We start from the raw sequence: 22,500 nt of genomic DNA, 5'->3' as shown, positions 1-22,500 counted from the left end.
GGGTGTCTGGGTGTCTGTCTCAGTATCCCGCTGTCTGGGTGTCTGTCTCAGTATCCCGCTGTCTGGGTGTCTGTCTCAGTATCCCGCTGTCTGGGTGTCTGTCTCAGTATCCCGCTGTCTGGGTGTCTGTCTCAGTATCCCGCTGTCTGGGTGTCTGTCTCAGTATCCCGCTGTCTGGGTGTCTGTCTCAGTATCCCGCTGTCTGGGTGTCTGTCTCAGTATCCCGCTGTCTGGGTGTCTGTCTCAGTATCCCGCTGTCTGGGTGTCTGTCTCAGTATCCCGCTGTCTGGGTGTCTGTCTCAGTATCCCGCTGTCTGGGTGTCTGTCTCAGTATCCCGCTGTCTGGGTGTCTGTCTCAGTATCCCGCTGTCTGGGTGTCTGTCTCAGTATCCCGCTGTCTGGGTGTCTGTCTCAGTATCCCGGTGTCTGGGTGTCTGTCTCAGTATCCCGGTGCCTGGGTGTCTGTCTCAGTATCCCGGTGCCTGGGTGTCTGGGTGTCTGTCTCAGTATCCCGGTGTCTGGGTGTCTGTCTCAGTATCCCGGTGTCTGTGTGTCTGTGTGTAGGTCTCAGTATCCCGGTGTCTGGGTGTCTGTCTCAGTATCCCGGTGTCTGGGTGTCTGTCTCAGTATCCCGGTGTCTGGGTGTCTGTCTCAGTATCCCGGTGTCTGGGTGTCTGTCTCAGTATCTCGGTGTCTGGGTGTCTGTGTGTAGGTCTCAGTATCTCGGTGTCTGGGTGTCTGTGTGTCTGTCTCGGTATCCCGGTGCCTGTGTGTCTGTCTCGGTGTCTCGGTGTCTGGGTGTCTGGGTGTCTGGGTGTCTGTCTCAGTATCCCGGTGTCTGTGTGTCTGTCTCAGTATCCCGGTGCCTGTGTGTCTGTCTCAGTATCTCGGTGTCTGGGTGTCTGGGTGTCTGGGTGTCTGTCTCAGTATCCCGGTGTCTGGGTGTCTGTCTCAGTATCTCGGTGTCTGGGTGTCTGTCTCAGTATCTCGGTGTCTGGGTGTCTGTCTCAGTATCTCGGTGTCTGGGTGTCTGTCTCAGTGTCTGGGTGTCTGTCTCTGTATCTCGGTGTCTGTGTGTCTGTCTCAGTATCCCGGTGTCTGGGTGTCTGTCTCAGTATCCCGGTGTCTGGGTGTCTGGGTGTCTGTCTCAGTATCCCGGTGTCTGGGTGTTTGTTTCAGTATCCCGGTGTCTGGGTGTCTGACTCAGTATCCCGGTGTCTGGGTGTCTGTCTCAGTATCCCGGTGTCTGGGTGTCTGTCTCAGTATCCCGGTGTCTGGGTGTCTGTCTCAGTATCCCGGTGTCTGAGTGTCTGTCTCAGTATCCCGGTGTCTGGGTGTCTGTCTCAGTATCCCGGTGTCTGGGTGTCTGTCTCAGTATCCCGGTGTCTGGGTGTCTGTCTCAGTATCCCGGTGTCTGGGTGTCTGTCTCAGTATCCCGGTGTATGGGTGTCTGTCTCAGTATCCCGGTGTCTGGGTGTCTGTGTCAGTATCTCGGTATCCCGGTGTCTGGGTGTCTGTCTCAGTATCCCGGTGTCTGGGTGTCTGTCTCAGTATCCCGGTGTCTGGGTGTCTGTCTCAGTATCCCGGTGTCTGGGTGTCTGTCTCAGTATCCCGGTGCCTGGGTGTCTGTCTCAGTATCTCGGTGTCTGGGTGTCTGTCTCAGTATCTCGGTGTCTGGGTGTCTGTCTCAGTATCTCGGTGTCTGGGTGTCTGTCTCAGTATCCCGGTGTCTGGGTGTCTGTCTCAGTATCCCGGTGTCTGGGTGTCTGTCTCAGTATCCCGGTGTCTGGGTGTCTGTCTCAGTATCCCGGTGTCTGGGTGTCTGTCTCAGTATCCCGGTGTCTGGGTGTCTGTCTCAGTATCCCGGTGTCTGGGTGTCTGTCTCAGTATCCCGGTGTCTGGGTGTCTGTCTCAGTATCCCGGTGTCTGGGTGTCTGTCTCAGTATCCCGGTGTCTGGGTGTCTGTCTCAGTATCCCGGTGTCTGGGTGTCTGTCTCAGTATCCCGGTGTCTGGGTGTCTGTCTCAGTATCCCGGTGTCTGGGTGTCTGTGTGTAGGTCTCAGTATCCCGGTGTCTGGGTGTCTGTCTCAGTATCCCGGTGTCTGGGTGTCTGGGTGTCTGTCTCAGTATGCCGGTGTCTGTGTGTCTGTCTCAGTATCCCGGTGTCTGGGTGTCTGGGTGTCTGTCTCAGTATCCCGGTGTCTGGGTGTCTGTCTCAGTATCTCGGTGTCTGGGTGTCTGTGTGTCTGTCTCAGTATCCCGGTGCCTGTGTGTCTGTCTCAGTATCTCGGTGTCTGTGTGTCTGTTTCAGTATCTCGGTGTCTGTGTGTCTGTTTCAGTATCTCGGTGTCTGGGTGTCTGTTTCAGTATCTCGGTGTCTGGGTGTCTGTGTGTCTGTCTCAGTATCTCGGTGTCTGGGTGTCTGTCTCAGTATCTCGGTGTCTGGGTGTCTGTCTCAGTATCCCGGTGTCTGGGTGTCTGGGTGTCTGTCTCAGTATCCCGGTGTCTGGGTGTCTGTCTCAGTATCCCGGTGTCTGGGTGTCTGTCTCAGTATCCCGGTGTCTGGGTGTCTGTCTCAGTATCCCGGTGTCTGGGTGTCTGTCTCAGTATCTTGGTATCCCGGTGTCTGTGTCAGTATCTCGGTATCTCTGTGTCTGTGTGTCTGTCTTTGTATCTCGGTGTCTGTGTGTCTGCCTCGGTATCCCGGTGTCTGCCTCGGTATCCCGGTGTCTGCCTCGGTATCCCGGTGTCTGCCTCGGTATCCCGGTGTCTGCCTCGGTATCCCGGTGTCTGCCTCGGTATCCCGGTGTCTGTGTGTCTTTACTGGTGTTGGACACAGACTCAGACCCTGAGACAGAGATCCAGCCTTTTAAATAAAGTATGAAGATGTTAGGGAAGGAGGAAAAGAGGAAGACCAAGGAGGAGGTTTATGGATGTGGTGAGGGAAGACATGCAGGTAGTTGGTGTGAAAGAGGCAGAAGTAGAGGACAGGGGGGTATGGAGACGGATGATCCGCTGTGGAGACTCCAAATGGGAGAAGCTGAAGGAAATGTAAAAAAAAAAAGAAATGAAAATGAAGTTTTTACACTATTTTTAGACGTTTCTTTGTCTGGTTTAAAAAAAACAAAAACAAAGAAACACAGTCCATGCCATTAATATTTAAACATCTACACAATATTTGTCTCGTTGTGATTGTTTTTCCTCCACATCTTACTGATCTGAATGTTTTGTACTTTATTTCTATATTTGTGTCAGATTATTATCTCGTCATATTATCTGTACATTTTTCCTCGACCAAAGATAACTGGATTTCACCACATTGGGATTTTTGTGTATTGGTTGTGATGATTCCCTGTTTGATGATATTTATAAAATACATTCATTTATCATTTTCTCTCTCTCTGTCTCTCTATTTCCCTCCCCCCATCTCTCTCTCTCTCTCTCTCTCTCCCTCTCTCTCTCTCTATTCCCCCCCTCTCTCTCTCTTCCCCCCCCCCCTCTCTCTCTCTCTTCCCCCCCCCCCTCTCTCTGTGTAGGGAGTTAGCTATGTTAGCGTTAGCAGTTTCATGCCTGCATCTGTTTGTCCAGTCTAATTGGACCGGTCCTCCTTTTGTCCTCCACGTCTCTGACTTCCTCCCTGCGGCTCTGCTGGACAAACATAAAGAGGTGCAAACACACAAGCTCTTTCTCTCTCTCTCTCTTTCTCTCTCTCTCTCTTTCCTTCTCTCTCTCTCTCTCTCTCTCTCTCTCTCTTTCTCTCTCTCTTTCCTTCTCTCTCTCTCTCTCTCTCCCTCCTTCTCTTACTGTCTCTCTCCCCCTTCCCCCCCCCCTCTCTCTCTCTCTCTCTCTCTCTCTCTCTCTCTCTCTCTTTCCTTCTCTCTCTCTCTCTCTCTCTCTCTCTCTCCTTCTCTTACTGTCTCTCTCCCTCTCCCCCCCCCCTCTCTCTCTCTCCTTCTCTTACTGTCTCTCTCCCTCTCCCTCCCCCCCCCCCCCCCCCCTCTCTCTCTCTCTCTCTCTTCTCTCTCTCTCTCTCTCTCTCTCTCTCTCTCTCTCTGTGTGTGTGTGTGTGTGTGTGTGTGTGTGTGTGTGTGTGTGTGTGTGTGTGTGTGTGTGTGTGTGTGTGTGTGTGTGTGTGTACTGAACAGTCTGTGAAGGTGGGTGGTTATGAGTGTCAACAGGTTCTTAATGTTCGATAGTCAAAGTGTTAGTGTTAGTGTGTGTGTGTGTGTGTGTGTGTGTGTGTGTGTGTGTAGGCTGGTGCTGTGACGTCTGTTCTGCTCTCCAGTCTGGTATTAGATGGTGAGAGTGTATACAGTTTGCTCTCTAACCCTCTCCTCCTGCTGGTGGCTCGAGTGCTGCTGGTCTCCTGCGCTGAGAAGATGGACAACCTGCAGGTGAGAGACTGACCTTCATCCTTCTTACCTCCATCCTACTGACCTTCATCCTCCTGACCTCCATCCTACTGACCTCCTTCCTTCTGACCTTCTCCCTACTGACCGTCCTCCTTCCCACCTCCGTCTTTCTGACCTCCGTCCTACTGACCTTCATCCTTCTGACCTTCAAAAAATATATAAAGAAGAGAAAAGAAATGGAATGAAGGAAAATTGTGTGAAAAATGCAAAGAGGAAAAGAAAGGAAGGAAAGAAATGTATGTGTGTAGTGAAGAGGAGATGAGAAAGAGATTAAACAAAGTGGAAACAAATAAAGTGTTACAAAAGAAGAAAGGAGAGAATGAAATGAAATAAAGTTAGCAGTGAGAAAGAGAAGAAAATGGGGGGGGAGAGAGAGAGAGAGAGAGAGAGAGAGAGAGAGAGAGATCATGGCTGAAATGGAAGACTGAAGAGACAAAAAGGGGAAAAATGAAGAAAAGATGACAGGAGAAGAACAGGAGAGTGATAGAGAGGTTGAGTGAAAGGAGGTAAAGGATCATCTCTGTATTTGAGAAGCTCTGTGCAGTCTGAGTCGTTACATCAGTTAATTAGTTACAGTAATAGTTCATGTCAATTATTTTGTTTAATTGAATAATTGGGTGATTGATACTGATAAACAGGAGGCGTATATGAGGAAGGACACTGTTATCACACACACACACACACACACACACACACACACACACACACAAACACACAGGAGCTGATAACAATCAGGTTCACAACCAAACACTTACACTTTTGTTGTTGTGGTGAACAGTGTGTGTGTGTGTGTGTGTGTGTGTGTGTGTGTGTGTGTGTGTGTGTAGCTGCTCCCCTGGTGGACACTAAGGTATGTGGCGTTGCATCAGCAAGTCCTGGAGGAAAAATCACCCCAACTCTACAGTCTGGCAAAGAGCAGTGTGGAGAAAGGCAAGAATATACACACACACACACACACACACAGCTCTATATAAATACATACACAAACACACACACACCTCTCTATATAAATACATAAACAAATGCACACACACACCTCTCTATGTAAATACACACACACACACACACACACACATACACACACCTCTCTATATAAACACACACACAAATGCACACACACCTCTCTATATAAATACATAAACAAATGCACACACACACCTCTCTATGTAAATACACACACACACACACACACACACACACACACACACACACATACACACACCTCTCTATATAAACACACACACAAATGCACACACACCTCTCTATATAAATACACACACACACACACACACACACACACATACACACACCTCTCTATATAAATACACACACACACACACACATACACACACCTCTCTATATAAATACACACACACACACACACACACACACACACACACACACATACACACACCTCTCTATATAAATACACACACACACACACACACACACACACACCTCTCTATATAAATACACACACACACACACACACACACACACACACACACACACACACACACGTACTGTGTATTTGGAAAGTATTTACAGCGCTTCACTTTTTCCACATTTTGTTATGTTACAATTTGGGCTGCAACTAACGATTATTTAGATAATTACAATTAATTAATTTATAATTTTTTTTATTAATCTGATAAAATCTATATAATTTTAAATTGCTTATGCTTTTACTTATTATAACAATATAAAACCCTAATTCAGAGTATTTATATATAAAAGTGGACTTAAACATGCAGAAGTCACATTGAGTTTCTCTCAGATTGAGACGTTGTGAAGCTCGTGGTGCTGCTCGGTGATGAGTGAATGTGGATTTCTGCTCATGCTGCTTTTTTCTTTCTATAAAAAACATTTGAGTATAAAAGGTGAAGCAATTTGTGTAAATCAACATGTTATTGATTTTAATGATAATTGACCTGCTTAAAAAAAAATCTATATAAAATAATACATTGTTTTAACAATATTTGTTTAAAGAATAGACATTTTGTACATTTGTGAATAAACGTTTAGAATATATAATTAATTTATTCTTGTATAATATTTAAATGATATTTGCATAAATTAAATATACAAACACTGAAAACAGGCGTGTGAACGTAGTAAAGTCGCAGCAACTCACGTTTAAAAACAGAAGTTACTGTTTAATAGACGAATGATATAAAAAGAGGAAACGGAGAAACAGGTCTGATTACAAAAATAAATAAATCAATAAATATTCATTGGTGTAAAAATACATAAACATTCACTGAAAACCAGAACGGAGTAAAACTTCACTCGTTTACTGCTGCTGTTATTTGCTGTGTTTAGATTTAGTGTTTGTTCACAGCAGTTTAATTAAATCATCACGATGTCGTGAGTGACCTGGTGCTCACGTGACCTTGATGCTCACGTGTAACGACAGAACAGATCCAGTGTGACTTTCCTGAAGTTACAAACACACAGTTTACACAATAACACCATTAAACTACACCTTTTACACGTGATGAGGATTATAGAGTTTTTCTCCCCGTGCTGATGTTCCACCTTCACACGTGCATCACTGTGGTACCTCCATCCCACACAAACTCCACTTCCAGGTTACAGTTTTCTTTGTTGTGTTGAGTATAAAATGCTCTCAGGCTTTGGAGGACTTTGGGGGACACACTTGTTTCTGCTGCTGGTTGACGCTGTACATCCGTGTTCTTCGCTGACACACTAAACACGACTCGTAGATAGATGTACAGCCTTCGTCATGACACACCAAAGTGAGCTCAGGTGCATCCTGTTTCCACTGATCATCATTGAGATGTTTCTACAACTTGATTGGAGTCCACCTGTGGTAAATTCAGTTGAGTGGACATGATTTGGAGATGCACACACACCTGATCTATAGAAGGTCCCACAGTTACAGTGCATGTCAGAGCACAAACCAAACCATGAATCGTCTGTAGACCTCCGAGACAGGATTATATCGAGGCACAGATCTGGAGCAGTGTTGAAGGTTCCAATGAGCACATTGGCCTCAATCATCTATAAATACACACACACTATAAAAATGCACACGCACACGCACACGCACACACACACTCACTCTCACATACATGCATGCAAACACACACTCACTCACATAGACGCACACACACACACACACACACACACTCTCACTCACGTACACACACACACACTCTATTACTCACGTACGCACGCGCACACACACACACACACACACACACTCTATTACTCACGTACACACACACACTCACTCACTCACGTACACACACACACTCTATTACTCACGTACGCACGCGCACACACACACACACACACTCTCACTCACGTACACACACACTCTATTACTCACGTACAGACACACACACACACACACACTCTTACTCTCACTCTCGTACACACAGAATCAAAAAGCTGACTTGGACAGATCGAGGTTTAAAAAATTAACTTGTTAAGTTGCAAAAAAGCTGCTGTTAATATAAATATACACTGTTTCTACAGTGTTTCATATGCAGTATGGCCTTCAGCCAGATGTTCCACTGGATTTTGTGAAGATTCAGTCAGTCACAAGTAAAGTCAGATACAGATGAAGGTGAGGAGGTGAGGAGGTTCCTGGGGTGCCATCAGTGTTCACATTCATCCTGATGGTGTTTAATAGGGTTGCAGCTCTATAGCAGGAGATCTTCCACTCCAATCCATGGAAAGCAGATCTTCCTGGAGCTGGTTTTGTGCACAGGGGTATTGTCATGCTGGAACACACGTTTGGGTCTTGTAGTTCAAGTGAAGGCAAAATTTCATGCCAAAGACGTCCTACACAATTGTGTGTCTCCAACTTTTTGGTGAAGAACCACATTCAGGTGTCCTGATACTTTGGGCGTGGGGTAGATCAGCTCGACTGGTCAGTAATGGGATGAAGTAGATGCTGGTGTTCTTCTGTAAGGGTTTATGATCTGTGATGTGTAAATGTGTTCATCATGATAAATGCTGTATCTTCACTCTCGTGTGATCTCTCCTGGGTTTATCTGCAGTGTGTAAGCTGGAGGACCTTCTGAGCGGGAAGACACGCAGAACCCTGGCCATGATGTTCCACCTGGAGTGCAGCTACACGTTCCTGAGCTACTATGAGTACCACAGAGCTAAAGAACATCTACAGAAAGCTCAGGACCTCTCAGGACTCCACATCAACATGACAGGTACATGGGGTAAAAAGACCACTGTGAGGATTATGAAGGTGGTTGTGATGGTGGTGGTGGTGATTATGGTGATAGTGTTGATGGGGTAGTGGTGGTGATGATGAGAGAAATGATGATGATGAAGGCGGTGGTGGTGCTGATGTTGGTGGTGGTGATGATGGAGATAAAAGTAATGCTTTTAATGATGGTGATTGTGGTGCTGATGATGAGAGAAATTATTATTATAATGGTGGTGGTGATGATTGATGATGAAGGTGATGTGTTTCAGGTGCTCTTGGGAAGAGAACTCGATTTCAGCAGAATTTCCTCGCTCAGCTCATTCTGGATGTTAAGAGGAAAGACGAGTCCTTCATCCCGGACAGCGAGTTGTCTCTACCACCGACCCCCACAAGCCTCCTGCCTAAAGTAATGACACCCTGAAACACACACACACACACACACACACACACACACACACATATCCATGTCCTCAAACATGGTGTAATTATCACCACTTCCACCAGGGGGTGGAATTTGCTTAAGGGCTCAGTGCAGAAGCCCACACTGAGGGGTTCATGTGGAGCAGGAATCTATGCGCTTCCTCTCATGTTCTTTCTGAAAGGAACTTCTGAAGCACTTCTTAAAGGTTTTTGGTTGTAGACAAGAACAGAAACACTGTCTTACTGAGGTTCTGGTCTAGAAACATTCCATCAGAGAAGATCAGATTGGAGGAGTTCGAGATAATGTGAGAATGAAATCTTGAAGATGATTTATTTGGAGTTAGGAAATCACACAATGATCTCATGGACGATCGATATTTCCTGTTACCTAGCAACCGTCCTGATGTCACAAGGTTGAATCGTGTTGCTGGCATGTCTTCTACAAAGTCTTCAGGTGTGTGTGTGTGTGTGTGTGTGTGTGTGTGTGTGTGTAGGACCATCAGCTGAATGATGATACAGTACTGAACCAGATAAATCTGGCTGCACCGTCAGATCACCAACTCCCTGAGCTCAGTGCTGAGGAGCAGGCGCTTATCCTGGGGGTGTGGTGAGTATCTTCATCATCATCATCATCATCATCATCATCATCATCATCTCCATCATGTCACCTTCTACGTCTCACACACACACACACACACACATGCACACACACATTTCCGCTTGCTCCATGGTTACTCATCAGGATGGTAAATATCACGTGGGCAAACAGAAATCTGACTTCCCCTCTTACTTTTTCTCTCATCCTTTTATTTTCCCTTTTCTGCTCTTCTCTTATTCTTTCCCTCACCTTTTCATGTCCTAGTTCTTCCTTTCATTTGATCTTTTATTACTTTTTCCTTTTTCTTTCACTTTTTCGTGTTTTTTTCCCTCATTCTTTTATTTTCTCTTGTCCTTCCCCTCTTTCTGCCCCTCGTCCCTCTCACGAGGTGTGTGGAGGAAGTGTTGGAGGTGGAGGAGGTGTAGGAAGTGTTGGAGGTGGAGGAGGTGTAGGAAGTGTTGGAGGTGGAGGAGGTGTAGGAAGTGTTGGAGGTGGAGGAGGTGTAGGAAGTGTTGGAGGTGTAGAAGGTGGAGGAAGTGTAGAAGGTGGAGGAAGTGTAGAAGGTGGAGGAAGTGTAGAAGGTGGAGGAAGCGTTGGAGGTGGAGGAAGCGTTGGAGGTGGAGGAAGCGTTGGAGGTGGAGGAAGCGTTGGAGGTGGAGGAAGCGTTGGAGGAAGCGTTGGAGGAAGCGTTGGAGGTGGAGGAAGCGTTGGAGGTGGAGGAAGCGTTGGAGGTGGAGGAAGCGTTGGAGGCGGAGGAAGCGTTGGAGGCGGAGGAAGCGTTGGAGGCGGAGGAGGTGTTGGAGGCGGAGGAGGTGTTGGAGGTGGAGGAGGTGGATGAAGTGTAGGAGGTGGATGAAGTGTAGGAGGTGGAGGAAGTGGAGGAAGTGTAGGAGTTGGAGGAAGTGTAGGAGTTGGAGGAAGTGTAGGAGTTGGAGGAAGTGTAGGAGTTGGAGGAAGTGTAGGAGGCGGAGGACGTGTTGGAGGCGGAGGACGTGTTGGAGGCGGAGGACGTGTTGGAGGCGGAGGACGTGTTGGAGGCGGAGGACGTGTTGGAGGCGGAGGACGTGTTGGAGGCGGAGGACGTGTTGGAGGCGGAGGAAGTGTTTGGGGTGTAGAAGGTGGATGAAGTGTTTGGGGTGTAGAAGGTGGATGAAGTGTTTGGGGTGTAGAAGGTGGATGAAGTGTTTGGGGTGTAGAAGGTGGATGAAGTGTTTGGGGTGTAGAAGGTGGATGAAGTGTTGGAGGTGTAGAAGGTGGATGAAGTGTTGGAGGTGTAGAAGGTGGATGAAGTGTTGGAGGTGGAGGACATGTTGGAGGTGGAGAACGTGTTGGAGGTGTAGAAGGTGGATGAAGTGTTGGAGGTGTAGAAGGTGGGGAAAGTGTTGGAAGTGTAGAAGGTGGATGAAGTGTTGGAGGACGTGTTGGAGGTGGAGGACGTGTTGGAGGTGGAGGACGTGTTGGAGGTGTAGAAGGTGGGGGAAGTGTTGGAAGTGTAGAAGGTGGATGAAGTGTTGGAGGTGTAGAAGGTGGATGAAGTGTTGGAGGTGTAGAAGGTGGAGGAAGTGTTGGAGGTGTAGAAGGTGGAGGAAGTGTTGGAGGTGTAGAAGGTGGAGGAAGTGTTGGAGGTGTAGAAGGTGGATGAAGGAGGTGGAGGAAGTGTTGGAGGTGTAGAAGGTGGATGAAGTGTTGGAGGTGTAGAAGGTGGATGAAGTGTTGGAGGTGTAGAAGGTGGAGGAAGTGTTGGAGGTGTAGAAGGTGGAGGAAGTGTTGGAGGTGTAGAAGGTGGATGAAGTGTTGGAGGTGGAGGACGTGTTGGAGGTTTAGAAGGTGGAGGAAGTGTTGGAGGTGTAGAAGGTGGAGGAAGTGTTGGAGGTGTAGAAGGTGGATGAAGTGTTGGAGGTGGAGGACGTGTTGGAGGTTTAGAAGGTGGAGGAAGTGTTGGAGGTGTAGAAGGTGGAGGAAGTGTTGGAGGTGTAGAAGGTGGATGAAGTGTTGGAGGTGTAGAAGGTGTTGGAGGTGGAGGAAGTGTTGATGGAAATTATTCTGGTGTTTTGTTGGAACAGTTGTAGAAATCAGTGAGTGACAGGAGGATCTTCACTCTTTATTGTTCCTCTAACATAGTATTCTGTATCTTCTCTGATCCTACAGCACCGACTTCCAGAAGAACAATCCGGTCCACAAGCTGAACGATGAGGAGCTCCTGGCCTTCACCACGGTAAGCCTCGCCCACGACGGATCACTAAGTGAAGAACACCACTCGCATATAAAACACCACCTTTCACGTGTGCCACGTGTTTGGTTTTGACTTTTCTTGCTGATAAAAAAGGCACGTGACTCGATCAGCGTGAGAATCTGGAATCATTAACAGACGCATATAACTGCAATAGTAGAGTCACCTGAAGCCCCGCCCTTTTTTTCTAATGTCACGTCGTTTTTAATGATTGACGACTGATTCTGCGCTCTGATTGGTCAGCATGTGTTAATTGATCCGGACAGGTTTATTATAACTAACGCGCTCGTTCTGTTGCTTCACCGTTTCCATAGTAACGACTTGTACCTGTAGTAACGTGTGTTGTGGTGTTTTGTGGTGTTGTTGTAGCACCAGGGTTCTGGAGAAACGTTGTCTCGTCACTGTGCACTGCGTCAGATATTTATGGTTGAAATGACTAAAAGCTTCATGACTTGAAGTGAAGGTATCTACGCTAGCTTGTACAGCCCAGGAATGGAAAAGCATTTTCACACATTTCAACCCAATCTTCAGATCTTTCAGGATTCAGGTGGACACGGCTCAAGAAGCTCTAGTAGAAGAGCCTAAGAAGGGCTTATGTTTACTTATCTTCCTGGTAGACTTTACATGGGTTCATCTGTAGGAAAAAGCACACACACACTACTGATCACTTCCAGACGATCAAAGGTTCCTAAAAGGTTCCTCCTGCAGCTGAGGGTTTAATATAAATGAAATTACTAATGTTTCTCCTTGACCTTGTTGTTGTTCTTCTCGTTCCTGTAATTGATTCCTGGATCTCTGCCTCGTTGTCTCCATGCTTTCTGAATCCATTTGCATTCAGTAATCGTTCTTCACATTCTTCAGAGCAGGAAACCTGGTCATGTCGAGCTCTAATTCTGTGTGTGTGAGAGGAGCTCATACTTGGCGGCGAATCTTGGCCCAGTGAAAACCTTGAGCTCTTGACTTCCTGCCAGAACTCATTTCCTGTCTGTGTGTGTGTGTGTGTGTGTGTGTGTGTGTGTGTGTGTGTGTGTGTGTGTGTGTGTGTGCGTGTGCACGCACGTGTGTCCTTAGCAGGGTTCTGTAACCTGGTAGGTGGGCGTAGGTCTCATGAAGCCCTGTCTGGTGATGCTGCTTTATCTTCAGGTCTACCTTTCTTTCTACGTTTGTGTTTGTCTGGAAAGACAGACGCTTCTCCCCCACTCGTCTGGAATCCCCCCACCCCCCCACCCAAAGAGAGAAAAAAAAAAGAAGGATTTACCAGCGATGACGAGTTCTCAGGAAACGCAGGGTCTGATAAGATGTTTTCACCAAAAAACCCCACAGACACCATCTCAGAAAAAAGAAACTATGTCCAGAGGTTGCCATGGTAACCGCCAGAGCTTCTGCAAATGTCTGGAGTTGCATCCTACAGTGAAGGTCTCCAGGTTTAGAAAACCACTTCATGTTCTTCCAGAGATGCTCTTCTGATCATCAGAGCAACAGAGAACCAGAGTTACATTCACGCATGTTATTTTCTACGATCATCTCCACAATTTAGGTTGAGCATGTGGGCTGATGTGCCTGGGGTTCCAACTTTAGTTCCTACCTGCCATGAAGTTCTCTTCCACAAAAAAACCCTTAAATATTTACAAATCCATCCAGACTAGATGAAATGTGGTGAGAAGATGAGAGGTGATAGAGATTTGATCAGTTGAGTTAAAATGATGAGATAAAAAGAGAAGATAAGGACGGATTAACCTACATTAATCTTCTGTAGGTAGGACATCAGTGTAAGAAGGAGGAGCTGATCTTTGTGGGTGAGGTGGAACTTCTCCCTGGATCAGATCCCGATCCTGGCCTTTTTTTTGCTTTTACTACTTTTGAAAGTTCAGAATTTTCCACTGAAACTCTTCTTGTGTATCCACAGTTTATTTTTGTCCTACTTTTGTTTCCTTGACATTCCTCAGAAACGTGACCTTCTTACTCCATTCCAGTGACACCTCACTCTCTCAGCTACCATCATGTCATCGTGTGAACCACCTAGATGGCGTTCACTTCCTCCATCCTGGAGATCTGCTCCAGCAGCGCTTTCCCGTGTCTGTGTGAGGGAGGTTTCATGGTGGGTGTGGTGGTTCCTCAGGTTAGATCGCCCAGCGTTTTATTTCCTCAGGTTCTCCTGAAGAGATGTACGTTCTATACCACGGTGAGGTGTTAGATGGTGTCATCCTCAAGACCCAGCACCGTGTTTGTTTGGATGTATCCGTGCTCGTGATTCCCCTGATGATGATCTTCACGTTGACGTCAGTGACGATCACTGGCCAATGGGCGGAGCACTGCTGGAGGCCTTCTGTAACTAATCGTAGAGGAGATGTGAAACAGCTGGAGTTCTCCATGATTTCTGATCTGAGCTCATTGCCATAACGTAGGGAAGATTCCCTTGTTTTTTTGTAATGACCATGGAAATGGGTGTTTCACTGGACCATGGTAATGATGATGGAAGGTTTCTCCTCAGTCCATGATGGGGTGAGGGTGCCAGGCACTTTGCTCTGATCCGGTTTCATCCATCTTTTTTGTAAGCTTTTGGTTGAGCACATGCTCCTTAGCCCAATTCGAACCTCTGTAAAACTCCATCACTGAGGGTCTGAGGTGGAACTCAATGACATGATCTAGAATGATCTGAAAGGGGCATGGCCTGTGAAGAAACACCTCCATGGCGTTGGATATTTTTCTGGAACAAACCCTTTAGTCATGACTGGTTACATCACGTTATTGAGAAAACACAAACATCAGACTGTAAACATCATGACCTGAAGTTTCTGGAACTCCTTCTGTCTTCACCATTCTCTTCATCCATCCATCCATCCATCTAGCCATCTATCCTTTATTCATCTATCCATTCAGCTTTCCCTCTCCTCATGTCTCCTTTATTTAATCCATCCATCCATCCATCCATCCATCCAACTTTCTTCTCCTGTCTTCATCCATCTCTCCCTCCATCCATCTCCCCCTCTTCTGTCCCCGTCATTCTCACTCCTCTTTTTTGTGCTATTGTGTAGTAACCTGGAACGTGACGTCTTCTTTTGTTCCAGAAGGTGCAGATGTGTACTTGTGTTGGTGAAATAGCAACAGATTACTGATTCCAGAGAAGATCTAATTCCACCTGAGCTTCAAAAGCATTGAATAATAATTGTGTGAGAGTTTGTGTGAGAGTTCTGTTCCTGTCAGGAGATCTGCTGTACCCAGAAGAGGAGGTCTTTCCTTCACGCTACAGAGAGATGTTGTGTTTGGTTCTTGATCGATCGATGGTTCCTTTACCTTGTGTCTCTCACACCTGCACTGTACCAGGTTTTTTTTTGTCAATATTCTGAAGATCAGATGATGTGCACCACTTCAAAATGAAAGTGTCTTGGTTGATCTTGTGAGCAGGCATCTTCCCAGCCTACATGTGGATTCGTGAATCTGCAGGCTGGTTAGATGGTTGTCACACGGTTGTCCAGCGAACATCAGTATTTTATTTTATTTTGGAATTAAGGAACTTTTATTGTAATGATGGTTGTGAAGTTTGCGATGGTTCTGATGGTTGTGGGGTTTGTGATGGTTGTGAAATTTGCAATATTTGTGATGGTTGTGGAGGTTGCGATGGTTCTGATGGTTGTGGAGATTCTGATGATTGTGAAGTTTGTGATGGTTGTGGAGGTTGTGATGGTTGTGGAGGTTGTGATGGTTGTGAAGTTTGCGATGGTTGTGGAGGTTGTGATGGTTGTGGAGGTTGTGATGGTTGTGAAGTTTGCGATAGTTGTAGAGGTTGTGATAGTTGTGAAGTTTGCAATGGTTGTGAAGTTTGCAATGGTTGTGAAGTTGCGATGGTTGTAGAGGTTGTGATAGTTGTGAAGTTTGCGATGGTTGTGAAGTTGCGATGGTTGTAGAGGTTGTGATAGTCGTGATCGTTGTATCATTGTATCCTGTGGAAGTCATCAGTGGGACTGGAGCTGATCTGTTTCTGGCCCTGTGACTGGGTGTTGAATGGACTGAGGTTGCGCTGTGTGCTGCGCCGTGCTACAGTGTGGTATCTCCTGCACCTGCTCAGCATTGTGGAGCCCCATGTCACCATGATTTCCACAGCCAGAGCTCAGTGCGGTCTCCACTTCACATCTAAAATCTATTTAGTGAAAACTGCTCAGCAGTCGAGGTGAATTTATAGCTGCGGCATTTACGCGGCCGTCTGACTGTAAATCTCCTGAAGACCTCGAGCGCCAAGCTTTCAGACCTGATGTGTTCTCCAGACACTTTCCCTTCATCCTGTACTGCTCGAAATAGATTCATATCCAACAACGTCTCAGTGCAGTGGCTCAGTTTATTAACATTTCTTCTCTAAAGTAATAAAAAAACTCTCAAGATGTGAGCAGTAAGGCAACTCAAATCACCACTGACCCGCAGCAGAGAGAGAAGACGGATGGTGGGAGACGTGTCTGGGATTTGTTGTGTTGTGATGATTCACTCTGTGTCTTTCCTGCACCTCTTTATAAAGTCTTTCCCCCTGCCTGTCAGCTCCAGTCTGATCACCAGCAACAGCGACTCGAGACAAATTACTGTCTCACTACAACTCACTCTTATTCTCTCCTCCACACACATGGCTGAAGGGAAGATCTCAGTGTCATATCGACTTTGTGGTGCGACGTCACACGAGACACAGAGTCTGAAGTGGCAGCTTCGGGTTGTAATCGGCTCGATTCTGTCCTAAACATTTTCTTCTCAAATGGGATTTTCAGACCGTCTTGGAATCTGGTGATAACCTTCTCTGGAACGCATACGTGTCTTGGCCTTAACTGTAGTTCCAGAGAAATTGGTTCTGAACAACATTTCTAAGAGCTGCTGGAGCAGACAAAAGACAGACCCTTTTATAATATAGTATAATCATGTGTACCGAGCTACTTAGTTCATTACTTTTACTAATACACACTGAAGAGTTTTCCAGGGAGGAAACTCATAAACCCATATTCTTTCATCCACTTACCATTACTTTCCTTTTTTTTTCTTTTTTTCTTTTTTTTCTTTTTTCTTTTTTTTTTTTTGGGGCCTTGCTCAAGAGCCCAACAGTGACCGCTTGCTTGATGGGATTTAAAATCATGACCTTCTGATCAGAGGTTTATTTTCTGAAACACTAAGTTATAGCAGCATGAGCTACCACTTATTACAAGAAGGTTAAGGCTGGACCTTATGTTCCTCAGCCCCGTCTGTGTACACCAAGATACAGGACTGAGGTACAGTGGTGAGGTACACCATCAAGTTACAGAGGTGAGGTACAGTGGTGAGGTACACCAAGTTACAGAGGTGAGGTACACCAGGCTACAGCGAGGTTACAGCAGGGAGGTACACCATCAAATTACAGAGGTGAGGTACACTATGCAGTTACAGCGGTGAGGTACACCATGAAGTTACAGGACTGAGGTACAGCGGTGTGATACACCATGAAGTTTCAGGACTTAGGTACAGTGGTGAGGTACACCCTGAAGTTTCAGGTCTGAGGTACAGTGGTGAGGTACACCCTAAAGTTTCAGGGCTGAGGTACAGTGGTGAGGTACACCATGAAGTTTCAGGACTGAGGTACAGCGGTGAGGTACACCCTGAAGTTTCAGGGCTGAGGTACAGTGGTGTGATACACCATGAAGTTTCAGGACTGAGGTACAGCGGTGAGGTACACCCTGAAGTTTCAGGACTGAGGTACAGCGGTGTGATACACCATGAAGTTTCAGGACTGAGGTACAGCGGTGAGGTACACCCTGAAGTTTCAGGACTGAGGTACAGAGGTGAGGTACACCCTGAAGTTTCAGGACTGAGGTAAAGCGGTGTGATACACCATGAAGTTTCAGGACTGAGGTACAGTGGTGAGGTACACCCTGAAGTTTCAGGGCTGAGGTACAGTGGTGAGGTACACCCTGAAGTTTCAGGGCTGAGGTACAGTGGTGAGGTACACCCTGAAGTTTCAGGGCTGAGGTACACTATTCTTGTAGAAACTTGTTACAGCAGTGAGGTTCACATTTGAGAAAGTATTGAAGTTGGATCTTCACCGCACACTGAAGTTCTTCCTATTTAAAACTGATCATTGGGTGTGTTTGTGGTTTGTTGAATATGTGTGTCTGTGAAACAACACTTCATTGTATTCCTGCTCGAATCCTGCATTGGTGATGGAAGAGCGTCTGATAAAACCACTTTTGTTCTGTTTGTTGTACCTCACGGTGAAGCCTGCAGTGGAGTGATGGATGTGTTTAGAATCAGCCTGCAATCCTCAGGAGCCTGTGGTTAAACCAGCAGGAGTTTAATTTCACCACATGGAGGTCAGGCCTCAGGGCCGGAGACCGGAAGAAGGATCTGGGTGGATGAATAATGTTCGTGCTGTGGGTTTCGTGTTGGAGCGTGTTATTGCCATGCGGTGCGGCGGAGGCTATAATCAGTGGCTTTAATAACGAGCGTCTGTTTGAGGATCGTTGTGTCTCGAGGTTTCCCTTCCACCTTCTCGGTTTCAGTTTGATGAAGAATCCGTGTGTGTGTCTAAAAACAACCCAAACATGTGTTTTAACAGAATTTAAAATGGAACAGTAGGTGTTCTTTCTTACTGACGTGATCCATGAAGCATTCTTCTTCTTATTCTTAATAAATAAAAAAAGTCCTCTATGCTGATCGAAATGTTGTGCGAACACAGTTTCATATTAACTCACAGGTGAACGACTCCTTCAGAGACTGAGATGGTCCACTGATGATAAACTGATTAATGATGTAACAAGCTGCAGTGCTTGTGCCTTGAGGGAAAAGAATGAGGAGCTCCAGCATGTATGCTCTGCAGAAAGGAAAGTAGGAGAGGAGGAATGAGAGAAGATTTCGAGTGAGCAGTGAATGAAACGCTGCTTGTTGGTGAAGAGCTCTGTGGAGGTCTGCGTGTGGTGTTTGCTGGAGTGTTCAGGCTCCAACAGAAAAAATGTTGTTGTGCAAATTTGAAAGCATGAATTCTAATGAAGGCTCTTAATTGCAGAAGATCGCTTTCTCCTCCTGTCTCTTTTCTGCTTTCGTACATCAAATAAAAATGGATTGTTAAAAAGATGGGAGGGTTTAGGAGGAACGTTGTTTTATTTCACCGTGTAATGTGTCTGCTATATATGGTTGGAATGACAATAAAAGCTTCTTGACTTGAGATGTTCAGCTTCATCTTCAGAGTGTCTGATAAATGTCTAAAAGCAGAACGTTATTAAAAAGGCAGATCTCAATCAGCAGTTAGTCGTTTATAAGCAGTGATGAACAGTAAGGAAGTGACTGTAATTCGATCCTGTAGTTGAGTAGGTTTTCTGCGTATCTTTAACTTCACTACATTTTAAACCCAAACCTCTTGCGTTACTCAACTACATTTTATGAAATCATTCGTTCCTTTTTTATTTATTTGTGGATAAAAACTAGTGAAACACACAGCGAGTCACCAATCAGGGTCGAGCTTGGGCTCTGTTTTACACGTGTTCTGATTGGTGCTTGGTAGTATTTATTAATCACCAACATACAGTTCAGCATCAGTTCAACATCAAGCAGAACACAACAGCTTCAGAGAAGGAAACGTTTTTTTTTTTAAACCTATATCTAGTTACAGCAAGGTTCCTGACACAAGTGATCTCCTGTTATCACTTTCATCACTCACTCTTTTTCCACCCCAATCCAGAAAATCACAAAGAAGCTGTGAGGAACCCAGCATTGGGGTTTTTGTTCTTGGAGCAGATGAGCTAATGTTCTCATGTCAGAATAATGTTGTGTGTCATTGCAGAACATTTTAGAGATATTCCAGGAAAATGCGCGCACACACACACATTTACCTCATTGTTAATGATCTCTCTTCCTGGCTGTGCACCATGGTCTTTCCTCATTCGTCATGGTTTCTCCATCACTATTGGGTGGAAACGGCTCTTGTCTCAAAATTTCAAAGGCATTTTGGGGGGAAAACCTTTCATCATTATCTAGTTTGGGAATATCAGGCAGGGAGGTGAAGAAACTTTCTGGATGGTTTCCTCTTCCATACATGTGTTTCAGTGATGGAATTCTGGAGCAACACAAATTCCTGCTGTTGAAAGTTTGGGGTACACGGTGGTATTTGGGGGAATGTGGGGTATACAATCATATGTGAGGTATATGGTGGTATACGATGGAGCTTTGTGGGTATATGGTGTTATTCGGGTATACGGAGGTATATGGAGTATATAATGTCATTCGTGGAATACAGGGGTGTAACAAATTTACTGGTTCCGCACTGAAAGAAAGATAGACAGGCAAAAGTTCACCAAGCAGAGCTGTCTCTATTTTCTTTTGTTTTCCCCCTGGCGCTTTCCTTTCCAGGACTCACGCCAGGGTTCACCCACACACTCGTGGTTCGGGACGCCTTTCCTTCTTGACTTTTGCAGGCAGTCCCTTCCGGATCGGCACGCTCCTTTATCGTCAGCCTGTCTCACTCGCGGATTGGCAGGCTTTCTCTCTTTACTAACCACCCACCACCCCCGTGAGTTTCCTCCCGGGCCGACACGTCTTCCACCCGCACCCGCCCGCGCTTAGTCCCTGTTTAGCGACTCTTCCGCTTGTCTCTCTGCTTGGTGTCTGTCGCCCGGAGGTTGGCATCTCTCTTCTCTTTATTTGGGGGTATATGATGGTTTTCATTGTATATGTGCGTATTCGTGGGTAAATGATGGTATACGTGGGTATTTGGGGGTATATGGTGGTATTTGGGGTATACAGGGGTATTTGGGGGTATATGATGGTATTCGGGTTATATGTGCGTATTCATGGGTATGTAATGGTATACGTGAGTATTTGGGGGTATATGATGTATACAGGGGTATTTGGGGGTATATGATGGTATTTGGGGGTATATGATGGTATTTGGGGTATACGGGGGGAATTTGGGGGTATATGATTTTTCTTCAGGGTATATATGCGTATTCAGGGGTATATGATGGTATACGTGAGTATATGATTGTATTTGAGGTATACAGGGATTATTCGGGGGTATATGATGGTATTCGGGGTTTATGGGGGTATTTGGGTGTATATAATGACATTCCGGGTATACGGGGGTATTCGAAGTATCTGAGTATTCGGATTATATGTGGGTATTGAGGGGTATATGATGGTATTTGGGTGTATATGTGGGAATTCGGGTGTATATGTGGGAATTCGGAGTATATGTTGGAATTCAGGTGTATATGATGGTATTCTGAGTATATGTGGGCATTCGGGGGGTATATGATGGTATTTGGAGTATATCTGGGTATTCGGGGGTATATGATGGTATTTGGGGTATATTATGATATTCGGGGTATACGGGGGCATTTGGGTGTATGTAATGGTATTCAGAGTAAATGTGGGTATTCAGAGTAAATGTGGGTATTCGGAGTATACAGTGGTGTGAAAGTGTTTCCTTTTTCTTTTCTTTTTTTTGCATGTTTGTCACACTTTAATGTTTCAGATCATCAAACTAATATAAATATCAGTAAAAGTGAACACAACATGCAGTTTTTAAATGAAGGTTATTATTATTGAGGGAAAACAAAACTACTACAAAACTACATGGCCCTGTGTGAAAAAGTGTTTGTTAAAACTATCCCACCTGGGTTGAATTTCTCCCGCCACACCCAGGCCTGATTACTGCCACACCTGTTCACAATCAAGAAATCTCTTAAATTGGACCTGCCTGACAAATTGAAGTAGACCAAAAGATCCTCAAAAGCCAGACATCATGCAGAGATCCAGGGGTTCTAAAGCCATTTCTAAAGCTTTGGGACTCCAGAGAACCACAGGGAGAGCCATTAATCACAAATGGCAAAAACATTGAACAGTGGAGAACCTTCCAATGTCCGGCTGACCAAAATTACCCCAAGAGCACAGCGACGACTCATCCCAGAGGTCAGAAAAGACCCCACAACAACATACAAAGAACTGCAGGTCTCACTTGTCAGTGTAGGTCGGTGTTCATGACTCCAACATAAGAAAGAGACTCTGCAAAAATGGTTCCAAGACCAAGACCAGGTTGCTGAGCAAAAAGAGCATAAAGGCTCATCTCAGTTTTGCCAGAAAACATCTTGATGGTCCCAAGACTTTTGTGAAAATACTCTGTGGACTGACGAGACGAAAGTTTAACTTTTTGGAAGGTGTGTGTTCCATTACGTCTGGCGTAAAGTGACACCGCATTTCAGAAAAAGAAAATCATCCAAACAGTAAAATATGGTGGTGGTAGTGTGAAGGTCTGGGGTTTTGCTGCTTCAGGACCTGGAAGACTTGCTGTGATAAATGAAACCATAAATTCTGCAGTTTGCCAAAAAAGCCTGAAGGAGAATGTCTGACCATCTGATTGTGAATTTGAGCTGTTGTGAACTTGGGTTCTGATCCAAAACACACCAGCAAGTCCACCTCTGAATGACTGAAGAAATCCTATTGAGATGCCGTGGCATGACCTTAAAAATGCGGTTTATGCTGAAAACCCTCCAATGTGGCTGAATTACAACAATTCTGCAGAGTTGAATGGAGCAAAATTCCTCCACAGCGCTGAAACAGGTTTTCACAAACACTTTTGACTGCAGTTGTTGCTGCTGAGGGCGGCCCAAGCAGGTACTAGGTTTAGGGGGCAAACACTTTTTCACACAGG

The 22,500-nt window shown here is 45.8% G+C and overlaps 1 protein-coding gene across 1 annotated transcript in view; it reads left to right on the top strand.

Moving 5' to 3' along the window:
• ttc27 (tetratricopeptide repeat domain 27) overlaps nt 1-22,500 on the top strand; it is a 62,589-nt gene that overhangs the window by 12,669 nt on the left and 27,420 nt on the right. Inside the window, exons 3-9 of the mRNA XM_083544599.1 lie at nt 3,537-3,666; nt 4,254-4,394; nt 5,240-5,342; nt 8,444-8,608; nt 8,877-9,013; nt 9,522-9,634; nt 11,774-11,840. Of these exons, the coding sequence (XP_083400725.1) occupies nt 3,537-3,666; nt 4,254-4,394; nt 5,240-5,342; nt 8,444-8,608; nt 8,877-9,013; nt 9,522-9,634; nt 11,774-11,840 (856 nt within the window). The remainder of the gene's footprint in view (nt 1-3,536; nt 3,667-4,253; nt 4,395-5,239; nt 5,343-8,443; nt 8,609-8,876; nt 9,014-9,521; nt 9,635-11,773; nt 11,841-22,500) is intronic.

Source organism: Silurus aristotelis (genome assembly GCF_946808225.1).
Source record: "Silurus aristotelis genome assembly, chromosome: 6".
Lineage (NCBI taxonomy): Eukaryota > Metazoa > Chordata > Actinopteri > Siluriformes > Siluridae > Silurus > Silurus aristotelis.
Note: the sequence above shows the minus strand (reverse complement) of the source record. Positions and strands in the feature narration are given on the sequence as shown.